We start from the raw sequence: 18,004 nt of genomic DNA on the forward strand, positions 1-18,004 counted from the left end.
TCCCGTCCGTCCGTCGCTGAGCTTTTCCCTCCTCCTTCCTCCGCACCACCACCAGCAGTCAGTCCCTGGTCCTCTCCTCCTCCTCCTCTCCTCTCCTCTCCCACCAGTTCACGCAGGCGGGTGCGAGCAGCAGCAGCAGCAGCGCTCTGTGGACGCACGCCAAATTACGCGCACTGCAGCGCCTCTGCCTGCGAATGGTGGCCTCGAGGCACTGAACGGTTCCAGCTAAATATCTAGATAGATAGATATGTACATATAATAGGTCCTATTACTTTCCCCTCTAGAAGATAGATATATGTACATATAATAGGTCCTATTACTTTCCCCTCTAGAGGGTAAAAATCACACCCAGTGTGAGTAAACGGTGCGGCGGTGCCTACTCTCTGTTTGATGTGTGCATGGGTGCTGCTGGTATTCAGGCGGTGGTCACCGAGTTATGGTGATTTCAAATGTTAGAAACTGCTGTAGTGCACCATACAGATGATACAGTATGTGTGCAATTTAGGTTTATTTAGTATACTTTGAAGTATCTTTGTAGGCTACTAAGTAGGTATACTTACATTTGTTACTTTTTACTTAATTTCATTCTAAGAATTTACATAAAAGTCACTACACCGAGTAGTAGACTTTTAAGTACTTTTACTTAAATTAGTTACTTTTGTGTGTGTGTGTGTGTGTGTGTGTGTGTGTGTGTGTGTGTGTGTGTGTGTGTGTGTGTGTGTGTGTGTGTGCTGAGCCAACCTGTGGGTGTGTGCAAACTTTAAGTGGCACATGTGTTGCTCTGTTTCCTCTTTGTGTTTAATTAGTGTAATTGGTTACATCTTTGTAATCAGCTGCAATCAGCTGCAGCTATCCACAAGTTTCCTAGGCAGGACTGCCAACATTGGACTGTCAGAATCCAGGAGATTGGTTGGGGGCGTGGCTAGCGGGGGGTCTGGGGGTCCTCCCCCCGATTTTTGATTGGCCAATGGTCTACAACGCAGTCTACACCCCTAACCCTTCCATTGTCAATGCAAATCTATACTTTTGCAAAGTCAGCCAATCACATTACAGCTAGTGTCATCACCACTAGCTGTAATGTGATTGGCTGACTTTGCAAATTCAGGACTGTGATTGGCTAGCGAAACACATGACACATGTGCAGCCCTATGAATAGCAGTATGGACTTAAAAAAAAGTAATGTATACTTTTTTTTAAGTGAGTCATGTTGTGATGACCACACACCGCCCACTTCACACTGGGTGTGATTTTTTTTTAACAGAGTAGATGCAATATGTTTTGGTGAATTTTGTGAGTTTGATACTTTTAACAGGCTTGCTTTAGTAGTATTGGAAAATAATGGGTACAATTTCATCCATTAAAAAAGTAGGCCTACAGAAATTGATTTGATGACTGAAGCAATGTAAGACCCATCTTTAATAATAACCATTCATTACTTAAAAGTTCATTTCTCTGTATGGTGGCATGCACTGACCACACCCCCGAACCGGGGGTCTGGGGGTCCTCCCCCAGAAACCTTTTTAATATAGATGTAATTTCCTGTGTTCTGGTGAATTTTGGGAGTTTGACACCAAATCCAGAAGAAAACCAGAAGAAATTACAATCCAGGAGAGTGTCAGGAGACGTGGGCATCACTTTTTGATTGGATTGGATTTGATTGGATCAAATCGACAGGAAGTGATGCCCACAACGCCCTAGGAAACTTGTGGATTTATTCTGTGCTGGACACACGGACTGATGGTCTGACAGGCAGACAAACACACACGGCGGTTGGCACCGGTAAAAATCATTTCTGTGCCATAGCCGTGTCCCGTGTGTGTCATATATGGCAAGCTATAAAAGCAATGGCAGTTAGATTTATTTTTCTCAATTATTCTTGGGTTTATAGCCTGCTTTATGCATCATTACAATGTGAGACATCCATATTTATGAATGTGTAAAGCAATTGTGTGCCTCATAGGCCTAATCATTTCATAAACTGCATCTCAATGTCTGTACACAAAGAACATACTCACAAAAAGAGAGAATAGTTCAGTAAATGAGGAATATAGGCATACTAATCAGACCTACATTCAATTCAATTCAAATGAGCTAAATAATTTAAGGAAAATTGGGGAAAGTATGTACAGCTGTTGGTGGTACAGTTGTGTTAAACAGAGGTATGTCACATATTATGTTGGCACGGGTAAAAAGCTTTTTGAAACAAATAGCAGAAATCTTTCAAGATTTTGCAGTCACTTTTGGGACAATTTGCAGCATTTTTCCCAATACGATTTAAAATAGTATTACAAAAAGCCTCAGATTTGTGTTTAAAGGTAGCAGCTCCGTTTATGTGTGCAGCCTACATATAGTGCAGGAAACACAATACATATTGTCACCAAGAAAGTGAACCATTTCCAGCTGTGCTGCCTGAAACATAATGGCTCTGTGCCATTTGCATGCCCTGATGCACGCCACCATTTCACCCCCCCAACAAAAGTGGGTTTGCACCAATAATCATGGGGTAGCCTGTGGGTTCAGCCAAGACTCCAGTGGTTTAGGTCATTGGACTCGAAAATGGACATTTCCCCTCAGTTCTATTGGGAGCCAATCAGGCATGCTGTCTCATCTCCATGACTCCATCCATATTACAACATATGCATGATCTCAGACTTACTCCAAGAAGCCATCTGCAGCCTTAGAGCCTCACAGTCACTAGTGACTATTACTGGAGTAAGCCTCGTTTTGGCAAGAAGACAGCGCTCCTCTTATTTTTTGCTTTGAACTGCCATCCACAAGCTGGCTGCCTGAGATTAGCCAAATGTAGATTGTGCACAGCTTTCAAGGTAGAAATGACCCCCCCCACACACACACACACACTCTAAAGTAATATCCAATTTTGGGTAGATTGCATTTGTAGATACAAAACATTTGCAAATGTACTAAAACACAAATCATCTTTATAAGAGGCAGGTAAACGATGTCCTGCCATTCTGAAATTCCTCAACCACACTAGTTGTCCCTTATCTCCTCTATAGCTTAATGCCATATTAACCACATGAACATAGAGTCCCAATTCTGTTGTATTGTTATCTTGTTATCAGTGTTATGTTGTTCTACTGTATTGCTATTGTTAGTCTTGCGGATCTTGCCACAGCGGCCACACTAACATTTAGTTAATTGTGCCTGTATAAGTGAGTGCCAAAAACACCTCTGTCTAGATTCTTTTGATTCTTCTGGGCGTGTCATAATATTAGGTAAACATTCCACGAAAATAGGCTAACATTCACCAAAAATAGCATATTTACACGGTGTAGAGGGAAAAAAGGAGGGAGCAAAGAGCGGACTCCCGGGGGACCCCGGTCAGAGACATATATGGCTTCCTTTTAAAGAGTACTTGAGAGATGACATACAGTACTGCACAAGAAATGACATTAGCCAGAACCAATCTCACTTCGCCACAAACCCCACGCCACTACCACTGCCCACTGATCCACCGGGTGGAAACTCTGGGAGTCTTGCTCAAATCCAATGGCACATAGGGAAGCACTGTAATTGTCCACACCTCTCATCTCAGACCGCCTCCAGATACGTCTGTGCAACATTTGAATCCCATTAAAATATTCACTTAATTCCCTGCATGCACATTATCAAAAATAATACTCTGAGGGGTTGCTATGAGTTCAAGCATATAACAGAACATTGGATATACTGGCCTCAAGCCACAAAGTTAACCTCATAGTTGAAATGCAGAATCGACTAGAACAAATACACAGCACATCGCCTCTCCTTCTTGTGTTCATGATTACACAAACCGTAGGCTCCTTGCAGACCTTTCTTCTTTTAAATGCAGATGTTGCAGATGGCACAACTCTATCTGTACAGTAGTTTTTCTTCATCATATCCTTTGAATGCTTCACGAGAGACAGATCCATCATATGACTTGTTTCCTTAAATGTCTCTGTTAATGAGGTAGCCCTGCCCCGAGGTCAAAGGGGGGTCAATGGAGCCACCTCATGAGCCTAATATCGTCCCTGGCCACAGGTAGGCACCGCTTTGGATGATGCTTGGATGCTTGGTTTCCCATGTGGGAGAACAGGGCTCGAATCCTGGGTGTTACACCTGTCTTGCACCAGTTGGTACAATAAGTCAACCATGAAATAATCTAGCTCCCATCCCACTCTGACCTAGTGATTACTTAACCAGAACCACCACAAATGTACTACTTAAACCTTGTCGGTCACAACAACCGTTGTACCAGTCAACAAAACCCTAACCTTTCTTTTTTTCCTCTACACCAAATATGTATGTATAACATTCACTGATAATAGCAGATCCACAAGCTCACAAGGCATCGTGTTGTGACACGTTGTGAGCTTGTAGATCTGCTATTTTCAGTGAACGTTCGCAAGTTCGCCTATTTTTGGCGAAATATTCGCCTATCATGACATGCCCAGAATAGGGATGGTAGGGTTCAAGTGGTTAACAACATCCCTAACATCTGTTAAAATGTTGTACTGTGACAGTGCTGTTCATGTTATGGATATCTCACTTTCTGGATGAAGTGTGTCCATAATCTCATCCCCCTATCAGAAACTCTCTGCAAAACCAATTAAGTGATAATGAGTGCAGGGTTATTCGCTTCAGCTAAATATGAGGCATAATCGAGTACCAGACACTCCAAGCGTAAACAATCCTTACATAACAGCTCAAATAGGAGAGCTCGGCATCTGTCAAGATCTGCTCAATGTGCACTCACTGCTCAACATACTCAAACATGGAGAGCGGGGTAGACTGGAGAGCCATTGATATGCAAACTCAAGAGGCTTGGCCAAAGGTGCAAGAAATCAAATTACAAACATCATTATTGCCAGGGGACAAGTTCATAAGTCAAGTCTGTTTACATCAGGAGAGGATGCATTTCCTCTCCTAGCCTGCAGCATAATTACATTACATCCCCTCTATATGGAGTGGAAACAGCCCTTGCAGGCTACCTAACCACGTTAACACACAGTAGGAAAAAACATGACATGAAAGCACTAAATACTCCACAATGAGCCTTTGAATGTTTTCTTGTGCTTTCAACCAGTGTTTCATGCTGCTGTGACTGTCCACATGTCTCCCCTTCTAATTTTGTAGTTGTATACCGTCATGGAACGCTATATAGGCAGTTCCTGTACCAACTCAGACAGCTGAGTCTTACAGACTATACTACACATACTGTAGCATTCTGACAGGGGTTATCACCGTTTGGTACGTCAATAGCTCCTCTCAGGAACAGCGAGCCCTGTGGAGAGGGTGGTGCAGTCGACCAAGCGCACCATAGGGACTAAACTCCCCTCACTGCAGGACCCATAGTCTAGTCTCAGAGGCAGTGTTGCCAGATTTAGCAAGAGAAACAAGTGGCCAGGTCTATGAAAACAAGCCCAAAAGAGGGGCTCACTTAGTTTTCAGCTATTTGAAAATAGCAGGTCTACAAGCTCACAACTGGCCACGATGCGACACGTTGTGAGCTTGTAGAGTTGCTATTTTCAAAAGATATTGTGGGAAAAATGTGAAATATTTTATATATTTTTTACCAATCTTGTAAAGGGATCCTTGGCATAAACTATATTCAGATGAGGTTCCACGGACAAATACATATTAATAGATATAAGCAACTACACTTTAGAAACAAGCCCCCCAAAAAAAAGCAGACATGGCAACACTGCTCAGAGGTGCCTGAGCAGAACTAGACGTACGCCTATTATGACCCCCATCACAGCAATGGGCTGTTTGTGCCGCTGTGGTTGGGTAAACACTTGCACTGTCACAAAGCCACTACAGAGAGACACATCAGAGCTTTGAACAGTGACTCAACTGTCCAACCTGTAAATACCTGCTCACAAACAGAGAACATACAGTATTTTTGGACAATTATCTTTGCAGAACCTCCTTGCACAAATTGTACTACGTATATAATTGGTTGCTAACTTATCCATCCTTTTTTCCATGAATATATATTCTGAATATCTCCAGTCGCTAATTTATTTATCAGTATATTGTATATTATATATTTTTTCTTTTTTGTCTTTTTACACGTTAATACTATTATTGTATTACTCATTAATACAGTAGTTCCATACTTGTATTATAACCGTTTTTTATTACCATACTTGTGTGATATATTGTATATTGTAATTCTGCACAGTATGGCAGAGTCTGCTGCCAATATTTCACTCCTCATACACATGATGAGCATGTGACAAATAGTCTTTGAATATTAAATCAGTTGGCTCGGCAAGTGCAACAACAATAGCAATATAATTCCATTGTATCAACACGGTCAATTTCACTCTACATTATTGTGTCTCAGTGTTCTCTGAAGCTGTGCCTCATGTGGTCATGGCTGTTTTCACGCATGCAAGCAGGGAACAGTGTTAGAGCTTTGTTGTTTATTCTGGCGGGAAACGTGATCCATCACAAACTGTTTCCCGGGTGTCTGAGCACCGCCTTGCATAGTCATCTCGTCTCGCTTTCGCCCCCATCCTCACCTACATTACAGTCAGCTGCTTGTTACGCTGCCGCACCGCAGAGGTCAGCCGCCACAAATATTCAGCTCCAGATAAGACAGGCCTCCAATTACTGACTTGCACAGGTAAGCCGCACAGTTATTAGATTATTAGATTGTCTTGTTTTTTGATCCAGAGTATAGAAATGGGTCTGTCTGTGTTTGTCCAGGGCTAATCTGACAAACCACTAGCTTTCTTCACATATTTGGATTTCTTTTTAAATAGATTTTTTAAATGTAATTCTATAATGGAAGTGAAAGGCTCAAACCGTGCCCCAATATGGAGTCATAAATCCAGATACGTCATAATGACTAGTTCACAGACTGACCACATGAGGTCCAAGATCCACATGGAGCCATGCCGTTATTAGACTGCATTTTGTTTTTTCTTTTCTTTTCTTGAATTAAGTGCAAAAACAGCCAGGCAATCTCCATAAAACATTTCAGAGGGTTCTGACAATGTTTTCCAGCAGAAGCCACATTCAGGCTGTAAATATACAGATATGCCCATCTCCTGACAATTGCATTAAACACACTATATAACTCTACGAACTGTAAAAGCCTGGGATGCTAGACTAGAGGATAGCTGGCTGCTGTCGCAATTCCACAGTGGTTATTCCTGTCTTTAGCCATGTAGATGTAACCCTCGTCTCCCCACTTCTCGCCCCAGCTGTTCTTGACGATCCAATACTTCTTGCCGTGGTAGTGTCTGCCTTCAGCCTTCTGGCCATAACCGACCACCAGCACACCGTGGTTCAGCTTTTCATTACTGCACGCCCTATCATAGTAGATGCCTGACTGGTAGAACTGGAAGGACTCAAGGTCAGCATCGATGGCTACAGACACAGGTCCCACGGCGGCCACAGCCTTCATGAGAGCATGTTCATTCCCACTGGGGATGTCCACAAAGCCGGTGTTATTGGCAGAGTTGTATTTGGGATCGTAGTGGCACGGCTGGTCATCTGTCCCCAGGTAAGGGTAGGATTCCTCAGAGTCCAGGCCGTGGTTGTGCTTGACGTACTGGAAGGCCTGGTCCATCAGTCCACCCTTGCAGCCTTCGTTACCCTCAGGCCTGGAGCAGTCCACAAGGTTCTGCTCACTCAGAGAGACCAGCGTGCCCGTTTGCCCGAAGTGCTGGCCCTCAAGGGCCCCAGTGGCACTAAATGCCCAGCAGGAACCACAATGGCCCTGGTCTTTGACGGGAGTGACGTAGCCCTTTTCCCTCCAGTCCACGGAACGAGGGAGCTTGATGGAGTTGGGCTCCATGAACCCCTGTTGTTCATGGGACCCAGTGAACTTTCTCTGTTGTCTGCCATTGAAGCCATTCACCATCTGCCTGAACTCCTTGTGACTCATGTCACCAAAGCGGTTCATCTCCAGACGATAGGTGTGATTGCCCATTGAATGCTCCAGGTTGTGCAATTCAATCTTCCTCAAGTTCTTCTCCCACACCATTCTCCTCCAGCCCTCTTCCATCTCATGATATGTCCTACTGTGAATGTTCTTCCACAGGTTCCAGTGCTCATCCAGCTGTGGGTCTGGTGCTGTAGCTGAGAGAACGGCGCTGAACCATATAACCAATACCGCCAGTTTCAGCATCATGGTGACCTACGTATTGCTTGAGGTGAAGATGATCAAGGCTCTTGCGAGTGTTCACAAAGTTCACAGCGGCTGAGAGGAGTGTCTACTGTTTTTATATTCTTGAAACCCTGATGTCATCATGACACGTGATCTACGCCATTTTTGGACAAATAATGTTGTAGTACTATGTTCATATATGGTTATATTTAGGCAGAGCGGTCGGATTGGCTGTTCTGGACAACCGGATCTCCATATCTCCATACAGCATATGCCTATATTTTATGCCCATATATGGAGTCGAGACACCCCCCTCCCCAGCAAACACAAGAAAACCAAAACATATTGGGTTTTTGATAGAAAAGAAATACGCACATGATATGGATGAATCGTGACAGCAGACCCCAGCCTGAGGATCAAAGGTTTCCATGGAATATGACTGCACTGTTATTATAGTGATTATGGTTATTGTCTTTATAGTTCTTACCACTGTTGTTATTCCTGCTGCTGTACATCTTGTTTCTCCCCAACATGGTCAAGGCAGATGACCGCCCACCCCAGAGCCTGGTTCTGCTCTAGGTTCCTTCCTACAAAAGCACAGTTTTTCCTTGCCACTGTCACCGAAATCAGTCTACAGTATGTAAAGTGTCTTTCTTGAGGCAACTTGTTGTGATTTGGTAACATAATATTTAATTAAATTAAATGAACCCATTGAGACCTGAAGCCGATTCTACATGTCTCCTAAATCTCAACAGTTTTCTGAAAAACGTATGTTTCTATATCAGTGGTGCTCAATCATTTTCATGTCAAGGACCCCCAAAATTATATGTATTTGGCCGCGGACCCCCATCAAAATATTTTGTTCCAGGGACCCCAAAGAAGCAAAGATTGGAGTTACAAATGTTCGCTTTAAAAAAATATATATTCAAAGATTTGCACACATTTTCACGATTTTTCAAAAATAGCAGATCTACAAGCTCGTAGCGCGGCACTCGGTGCCGCGCTATGAGCTTGTATATCTGCTATCTTTGAATAGCCCAAAGTGTAAAATAATGCTTTTTAGCTCAAATCTAAAAATGACACAGTTCCAGGTCTTAATGGGTTAATACATGCATGCCATGGCTAGTTTTACCAAGTTCCAAGGGTTGTAATCATATCCACAAGGAATCCAACACCAATCCAGTCAAGCACCTTGGGTATTGAAGCCGGTGAAGGGATGCATCAGCATGGATCTCATTTGCTGTGGAATAATTAAATAGTTAAGGGTAAAATTTTACAACAAACAACACCCCGACATCACCTCTTCCTGAGATTATCCACAAGCTGTGGAAAATAGCAGCTTTCCGGCGATAGCAAACATCTAATCTCCACATAATTAGGAGGCAAGATGCAGTAAGGTTGAGTGATGGATTTTAATTACAGTACACATTCAAAAAACACTTCCTACACATAGGATCAACGGGAGAACAATTGGATTAAATTAATCCAAGTTAATATAGCTGTGTACATTTTACCTCTGGGCCCTCTGGAGTGATGAAGACATGATTCATGATACAGTAATTGGCCAGGTTAGACCATTGAAATTCATTTCATGCAGTGTATTATTTCAGTCAGGGTTGGACCAAATTACACCAGCAGTAGGAAAGCAATAAAACTATAATCTATTCAAAGCCAGTCCCTCAGCTAAAGCTGAGCGATTTAAACAAGCATAGTAGTGTAGCAGAGTAGAGACTGGAAAACAAACCCTTCAAAGTAAGATTGGAAGAGAGAGGCATAACAAAAGAGGCATCAAAGGGAGAGAGGGCACGCAATGTACAAGAAAGTGCTCATAACTAGTGGTGAATACGAATAGCAAACCCATAAATATCAACTCTCATGCACACAATGATGAATGAAATTGGAGAAACAAAGGTGTTTTTTTTTTTCTAGTTCCCCACCATGTTTTGTGTACATTTCCTATCACTGCCAATCCCTACTGTTGGTCAGCGAGCGTGTAGACCAGTGGTTCTCAAACCTTTTCATGTCAAAAACCCCCAAATCGATGCATATTAGCCCAAAGATATGCCAGGGACCCCCATAAAAGATTTTTTTTTAGCAATGGCGCTATAGCAATGATTTTGAACCTTTTCAATGTCAAGGACCCCCAGTTTGAGATGCATTTAGGCATCTCAAATTACCTATTTGATGGCATTTTGTTATCTCTGCACCCCTAATAGGCAGATTGTTATTTATGGGTCCATTTGGTTCCATTTGTACACTCTCAGAGTTACAGACCCATAAGGGTCCTTTGGTTCCTAACTATCCTTTGGCTGGGGACCCCCGGAACCCCTTCAATGACCCCTGGGGGTCACCGGACCCCACTTTGAGAACCACTGGTGTAGACAACCGTGCGTCTCCTTTCTGGTTTAAAACAGTCGCCTGCCACTTCTCTTTTCACCTGACAGCGAGGACTTTCACTGGGAGGACGCGACACGTGAGGAGGAATTACGGCCAATTGGAGCACCCAGCCAGCCAGCAGGCCGGAGGCAATGTGGAGGAATTGAACGCCAGACTCCCCCACGGTGGTGGATAGAACCCCTGTGACACCCAGACAGATGCCCACTGGAGAAACAAAGTTAAAATCAGCCAGCCTGGAAACCAGACAAATCTATAGTCTGGCCATGGCAGGCTAAAAAATCCCCTGAAGCTAAAATAATACAGCAAAGCAAAATGTGTACTTTTCACTCACAAGGCTTCCTTCTTGATACATGATTTTAATTTATACACATAATTTAAGTAATAGAATAATTTTTCATATTGTAATATGAAATAGTTAATCTTTCCTATGGATTTCACCTCCGTATGGTGCATTTAAACTGCTATACCCGTACGTGCAGGTATGATAGCCAGATCAGTAGCTTTTTCGTCAAATATACTATTACTTTACAATCTAGAATACAGTACAAATATAATGCTTTAATCAGAACCTCATTTATCAACATTGTCACCAGCAATAACAATTAAATTGATCACTAGCTGCATTTCTTTAAGTGCAAGCTTCAGACACATTATATGACTCATTAATAACACTAAGAATCGGAGTTCGGAGGAGTTCAAGTAAAACCTTGATATTATGTTGACATAATATCTAGCATTTTTACACTATTTTTTCCGCAGACTGGCGTTGAGCTAAATCGATCTGGGTAAATATGCCTCCCTATATTGTTTCCCGTCCTCTAATAAATAAAAAAAGCTTATTTAATATGTGCTGGTTGTTAACCTTTGTCAAAGAAAACAGTAAGAGCTTCTATGGTTAAAAAAAAGAAGAGTTGCTACACTTTCTTGTAGGAACTTTCAGCATGGCTAACATAACTTTCAGCATGGCTACCATGCGGTATTTACAGCATTCCACTTTTTTAGCATAGAAGATATGTCTTCCTTTGAAACTAACTCCTGTGTCAAGTGCTGCCAGCATCAAGATCGATCGGCTGAATATGTTTGGGGGGGGGGGGGATACAGTACCTATCCATCTTTATGTTAAAACGTTTTTCTAGGCTTCAGATCTACAGACTTACAGATCCAGTGAAAGTAGCAATACTGTTGAAAATGCTTGATTTTAGTTGACTTGAGTGTGAGGGATAGAGTTCGGTTGTGTCAGTCAGCTCTTCTAGAGCTTTTTGAGGGAAGCGGGGCCGTCGAACATGTGGGCCCTCAGTTTGGCCCACTCGGCCGCCCTCTGCAGGGAGCCCTTCTCCCGGGTGAGGATGCCGGCGGCCTTCTTCAGCTTCTCCTCGTTCCTGTCCAGGTAGCGGAGGCCCTCGGTCTGCAGCAGGTTGAGCTTCTCGTGGCGGCTCTCGTCCAGGGCGATCTCCTCGTTCATGTAAGGGTTGAAGCGGAAGTAGGTGTCGGGAGGAAGGAGGGCGTCCAGCATGGTGTGGACCTCTGGGAGAAGGGGAGAATAGGAAAATATGTGATAGTCACACACCGATGGCAACTATAAACACAGAAGTAGGCAGTGGTTCCCAAACTGGGGGGTCCCCAAATTAATTTGCGGGGGGGGGGCCCCAGATGATTAGCTTAATGTGCAACATTATTTTCTCACTCAACAGTAAATAAACCAACATACAGTATAAGTGTACAGGGTATCTGCACATCTAAAGCACATTCTAAAGTTACAATTTAATTACTTTTAAGACCTTTTTAATACCAAATTGGCCAAATCTTCAAATATTACGTAGAGGAAGACATTGTAGTTTGGCTATTTTCACAATATTTATCTGTGGAACCGAGTCAAACAAAATTTAAAGCCTCAACTCCTACAACTCCAAGGGTGGAGGGGGTCCCCAGTTCAAATATGATTATTGTGAGGGGGAGCCGCGGCCTGAGAAGTTTGGGAACCCTTAGAAGTAAGCATCTAATAGTCCCAATATGTACAAACATTCACTGATTATATGAAGAAGTCATTAGAGCATGCTAATGTAAACGGTCCCGTCAGGCCCTTGACACCATTGTGTGTGTTCAGAATGGGATGTGTTTTCAGCCAGGGCTGAGCGAATGTTTGAGCGCCAGGATCAGGTTAATCCAAGTGCAGATGTCTGGGGGGGGGGGGGGGGGGGGGGTCACTTCTGGGTGGGAACTCTGTTATGGGTCCTTTGAAGTGACATGGCCGGTGAATAACAAAAAAACGAGGGGTAAAATAATAGACAAAGAAAGAAAATGCACCATGCGTAGGAATAGATTTGCAGACAGATATGCCCGAAGGGAGCCATCAGGCAACAGCAGCTGTTTGTGTCGACGTTCCCACAGAACGCTTGTTCGCCGAGAGGTCAGGTGTAGTTCAGAGATCCACAGACACGGATTCTATTAAAAGGAGCTACTGTACCTGGCAGGCGATGCAGCAAACTCTATCCAACAGTCATTTATCTCTGGAGGCTATTTTGGAGACGTTTACTTGCTTTCCAGAGTTCATAACGTACTGTAGATGTTCGCACCTTGAATGTTTGGATGCAAAAGACTGAGTAAAATATGCACTGTGTGCAAAATTCAGAGCTGGAATATGTTATTCTTACAGCACTGTATGTGTTGTTGACATTTGCCCTGTTTCACAAATGGGTGAAATTGAAGTATACTGGGGAAAGTTGAACTAAGTGACATAACAAACAAAGTGTTGCATAAGAAAAAGCGTTTCTCTGGGTGTTTGACAGCTTTTCTTCTGGTTCAAGAGGACTATAAGAATAACCATAAAGTTCAGGCCATTTGGGTTATTAGAATGGGGTTTGAAATGTCAGCCTCTCCTTGATTTTCAGTACCTGTGTACCTTACACCATGACAGCACACATTTAAGTCCTCCTGGGTCTTTGGTTTTTAGTTTTGGCAAATCATTTGCCATGAAAACCGATACCGATAGGACCAGGTGGATGGGACTGTCCTGGGTGAACGAAGTTAACATACATTAATAATTGAGTGGCATCCCCCTTTACAAAACCCTGCTAAAATCGGCCTTATCTCTGTCCACACCAACCGACTGAGCTCCACCGCTACTCTCAGGGGAACGCATGAGGCAGATAATCACTGTGGTAGGAGGGACATTTTTAGACAAGAGCGGATAATCTGAGATACACACTCTTCCTAACGTGCTGCAGCTAAAATTACAGACCTGAACAAGAGAGCTAGGTTGGAGAGTTTAATCCCAAACACAAGAGGAGAAAAACTGCGTAGCCGCATCTGGGTCACACTGCGTCACAGCAGCAACGACGACGGCAGGGAAAGGGGGGGGGAGGGGGGTGACTGAGACAAATTTAGGAACTGCAGAGGTACCCCATGTCCAGGGGTGATAAGGAGCCAAAACTGGTTGCTACTTCAGAGGGTCAACAAGGGACAAATCTGGAACAAACTCAAGACTGCATTGCAGTTATTTGGTCTATGCAGCGATGGAGATCCATCACAGTGAAACTCTCTGTGTGTTTATCTAACCCTGAGAGTGTAAAAAACACTCTCAGTAAAAAAAAAAAACACTTTGTAAAAAACAGACCCATACAATTTTTACACTCCCAGAATTAAATTAACAGTAAGGATTTTTACTGTGATCCATTGCATTAAAAATGACACAAACAAACATGTCATGATCTCATTTTAAGTCCACATCTAGGTCTGCATCTAGGTCCACATTCAGAGAGCAGAGAAAGATGAGTGTGTGTCACCTACCCTCAGTGTCTGTGGCACTGCTGATGACATTGGTGAGCTTGGTCTTGAGGCTGGTGTAGGTGGTGCTGTGCTTGCCGGGGGATTCGAAGCGTCCCGTTCCCAGCGACACCACGCATTCCACGGGTGTGTTGGGCCACAGACACTTGCACTCGTGGATGGCCAGTGCCGTGGGGTTATTGATCAGCAAACCTCCGTCCTGTGCAAAACAAGAGTTGATTGAATACTTTGTTAACACGTTGAAAACAGTACGGCAAAGTACAGCATCGCAATCATTTTCACCACTTTATAATGCATTTAATCCATTTACATGTTGTTTTTTTAAAGATCTTGAAAATGTTTGGAAGATTTTGAATACTCTTTGCATTTTTGTAAACACAAATCTTCTCTTCTGGGGGTCCCTGGCACAAAACCTTTTCAGATGGGGGACCGTGGCCAAATACATATACATTTGGGGGTCCTTTGAGAACCACTGATTTAAGAAGCTATGCTAAAAGGTCGGATAACACAAAAACACGAAAGAAGAAGACATTCAGCTCAGTGCGATCGATTGACTCACTGGGTCCAAGCTACAGGGGGATAGAGTTATCTGAGTCCAATTGTAATTTGCAGGCAGCTGCTTACAATTGAACTTAGGTATCATGGTGTTTTCAAGCCATGACCACCACAGTCGGTGAAGCCAATTAACTGTGGAAAGTGAGACAAAAAGCAGTGCTTTTTCCACAGATTTCAACAATCAACAATACATGAAATAAATTATTGAACATCTAGTGAACAGGAAAAGCAATGGATCAATAAGGATGTCTAGAGCATGCTTGTAGGTCTACAACGAAAACGTCTACATTGTCGTGTTGTTCTAGCCCCCCCCCTGCCTTTCTGTCTCTTCTGTCTGACTTGGCTTTGATATCAAGCGGGCCGCCCAGGATTGCTTTTGGTATGGATCCATAGTCTACCCGAGGCGATGGGGTGGGGATGGGGGGAGTGGAGAGGATGTTGGAGGCGAGTGTTGAATAGGCATGAGGCTGAGCGAGGCCGGGGGACGCCAGGGGCAGAGGGGGGGGGGGGGGGGGGGGGACGGCAGCTGGATCAAACACACAGGGGCCAGCCCTCATTAAAAAAAAGACCGGGCTGGCAGGGCGGGAGCTGCAGGGCCCCCGGGTGTCTGGGGACAGACACAGACTTCTTGCTCCTTCTGAGAGTCTAACTGTATGAAAGAAGCTCAGAAGATCGCGTACTGTATCCGATCGTCACTGTCGTCGGGCAGGAACCTTGCATCAGTCCATATCTTTTTTTTTCTTTTTCGTAATTTAATGCCCTATTTCAGTGGTTCTCAAACTTATTTTAATTTCAAGGACCACCATAACTCTGAGAGCGTACAAATGGAACCAAAGTTGGTTCCATTTGAACACTCTGAGTGTCCTGACAGACCCTGTGAGGGTCCATTTGGAATCCCCTCAAGGAGCACTGAGGATCCCGGGACCCCACTTGGAGAACCACTGCCCTATTTTACACTTCGTTGTACGAGTGTCGCACAAAAGTAGAAAAAATAACTGATCTACAAATTCTTGTGAGCTTGAAGATCTGCTATTTTTGAAAAATATTGCTAGAATTCTCGCCTATAATGACATGCCCAAAGTAAGGACGCCAGGTAGAGAGTGGGTTAAAACCATATTGGAACCATTGTAATACAGGTATCCTTTTCCATTTCCAGAAAAGTAATGGTTTTGAATATTACAAGGTCTCCGCCTGACAGCGACGATAATGTACCTACTATAGTATCAATAGAAATAGTAACACTGTGTGTGTGTGTGTGGGTGTGGGTGTGGGTGTGGGTGTGTGTGTGTGTGTGTGTGTGTGTGTGTGTGTGTGTGTCTGTGTGTGTGTGTGTGTGTGTGCGCGTGTGTCTGTGTGTTTGTGTGTGTGTTTCTTGCGTTAACACACATTTGAGCGAGTAGGAGGTGTAATCAAGCCTTAGGGAAGGTGGAAGGGGTGTGTCCCATGTCTCCGGCCCAGCCCACAGCAACACTGTGGAGTAATGAGAAATTCTCCCCGTACGAATCGATGTCGGCGCACACGGCATGATGGGGAATATGAGGGCTGTCTACCAAGAGACGCAGGTCTGTTAATCATCCGGGGAGCTGGACTGATAAATTGTGTCATTGCCTCAAGGTCTCACGTGAAAAAAGAAAGAAAGAAAAAAAGAAAGAAAGAAAGAAAGAAAGAAAGAAAGAAAGAAAGAAGGAGGACTGAATAGTTATGATTGGGGGCAATCTACAAAGTAAAGTAATAGATTGCATAGTTAGAATACACATTGATCACTGAATGAGCTGTGGGCTTTTGCTCTTAGTGCTATTGCCCAATCAGATAAAACAAGGAAACTAAGTTGGTTGCCAAAGGAAATAAATGTCACACTAACACTGTAACTCCAAATGAATAGTGTGTGAAAAAACTGTTGATTAAAAGCAACATTATTTTTGCAGTGACACCAATTCATGAGGAGGGCTATTTTAAGGTTGGAGCAAATTACCTGCCAGTAACGTGCTCAATGAATCATTTACAACGTATTTCATAGTTGAAAGGCAGCGTTCCTTGTGAGATCCAAAGCTTTTAGGAAGTGGAAGATATCATTTGAGTTCTCAGGTCTTTACACTGCCTTCCTGTTTGTCAAACAATCGATTTCAAAATACCACAGTGGGTTTATGAAGCACTGAATGGTTCAGGGCCTAAATCCATTTCTGGTATTCAAACTACCTTATGAACTATGTAGAACTTCAGGTCAGGCGCTCGGGTGGCGCAAGGGTAAAGTTCCTGTCCACCACCGCAGAGACTAGGGGTTCAAATCCCCGGGGTACCTTCGACATGGGCGGGAGTCCATACAAGCACAATTGTCACTGCACCAGTGACAACTACGGGCAAGCAGGGACCCTGTCAGCGGGGATGTTGAACTGTGAGGAGTAGGGTGTTCCTCCACACTCACTGCGTCCTCCTGATGGGGCTACTCACTGACAGGTGAACCAGTAGGTGTCAGTAGTGACAAGACTACTACAAACAGTGTGTGGGGAATTCGGGAATTGGTGTAACGACTAAATTGGGAGGAAAAGAGCGCCAAAATAAAACGAAATAAAATTTGAAAATTAGTAAAGAGAGAACTTTCAGGTCATCTGGGACAGGTCTACTTTCTGTCCCAAGAGAAAAAAACTAAACATGGAGAAGCAGCACTCAGTTTTTATGCACCACGTATCTGGAACAAATTTCCAGGAAAACTGCAGGTCTGCTACAACTCTATCAAAGCTTAAGACATTTCTGTTTGCAACTGCCTTGGAGGTACTTTAATCTGTTTTATTTTAGCGTTTAGCTTTAGCTCTCTTTAATAGCTATCTTTAATTACATTTGCTAAATAAATATTTGCTACAAATGCTCTTGATGTTTTGTGTAAAGCACTTTGTTGTTAAAATGTGCTATACCAATAAACCTGACTCGCGTTGCAGAGGGTGCTGCTGATTTCATTCAAGAGATGGGAGTCACACAAGCTGTCTCACCCCACAACAGAGCCTGGTAGAACTGCTGAGCTGGCTGTTTGAGTCCGAAGGACGTCATTATGCGCTAGCAGGGTGTCTAGCAGACCGAGGAATGAATCACAGAATAAGAGGGGGAAAATGCCTGGCCTTGCCTTGCCCCTGATGGAGAATTAGAAGGGACTAACACTAAAGGCAACAT

General features: G+C 43.5%; 3 protein-coding genes across 3 annotated transcripts in view; all 3 read right to left on the reverse strand.

Annotated features, from left to right (window-relative positions):
- Positions 1-11, reverse strand: part of LOC311048019 (neuronal cell adhesion molecule-like) — a 98,952-nt gene extending 98,941 nt beyond the window's left edge. The window contains exon 1 of the mRNA XM_084061006.1: positions 1-11. This exon is cut by the window's left edge and continues 126 nt beyond it. The gene's annotated coding sequence lies outside the window, so the exon portion shown is untranslated.
- Positions 12-7,099: 7,088 nt separating this feature from the next.
- LOC311046793 (procathepsin L-like) lies at positions 7,100-8,128 on the reverse strand (the record flags this gene model as incomplete). The annotated part of the gene is made up of 1 exon (XM_084059355.1): positions 7,100-8,128. The coding sequence occupies one exon, from the start codon at positions 8,126-8,128 to the stop codon at positions 7,100-7,102; it is 1,029 nt and encodes a 342-aa protein (XP_083915481.1).
- Positions 8,129-10,352: 2,224 nt separating this feature from the next.
- Positions 10,353-18,004, reverse strand: part of LOC311046596 (calcium-independent phospholipase A2-gamma-like) — a 33,020-nt gene continuing 25,368 nt past the window's right edge. The window contains exons 9-10 of the mRNA XM_084059018.1: positions 14,291-14,486; positions 10,353-12,028 (exon numbers count right to left, since the gene is read on the reverse strand). Coding sequence (XP_083915144.1) covers positions 11,754-12,028; positions 14,291-14,486 — 471 coding nt within the window. The 3' untranslated portion in view covers positions 10,353-11,753. The remainder of the gene's footprint in view (positions 12,029-14,290; positions 14,487-18,004) is intronic.

This window comes from Gymnoscopelus microlampas (genome assembly GCF_963454915.1).
Source record: "Gymnoscopelus microlampas genome assembly, chromosome: 6".
NCBI lineage: Eukaryota > Metazoa > Chordata > Actinopteri > Myctophiformes > Myctophidae > Gymnoscopelus > Gymnoscopelus microlampas.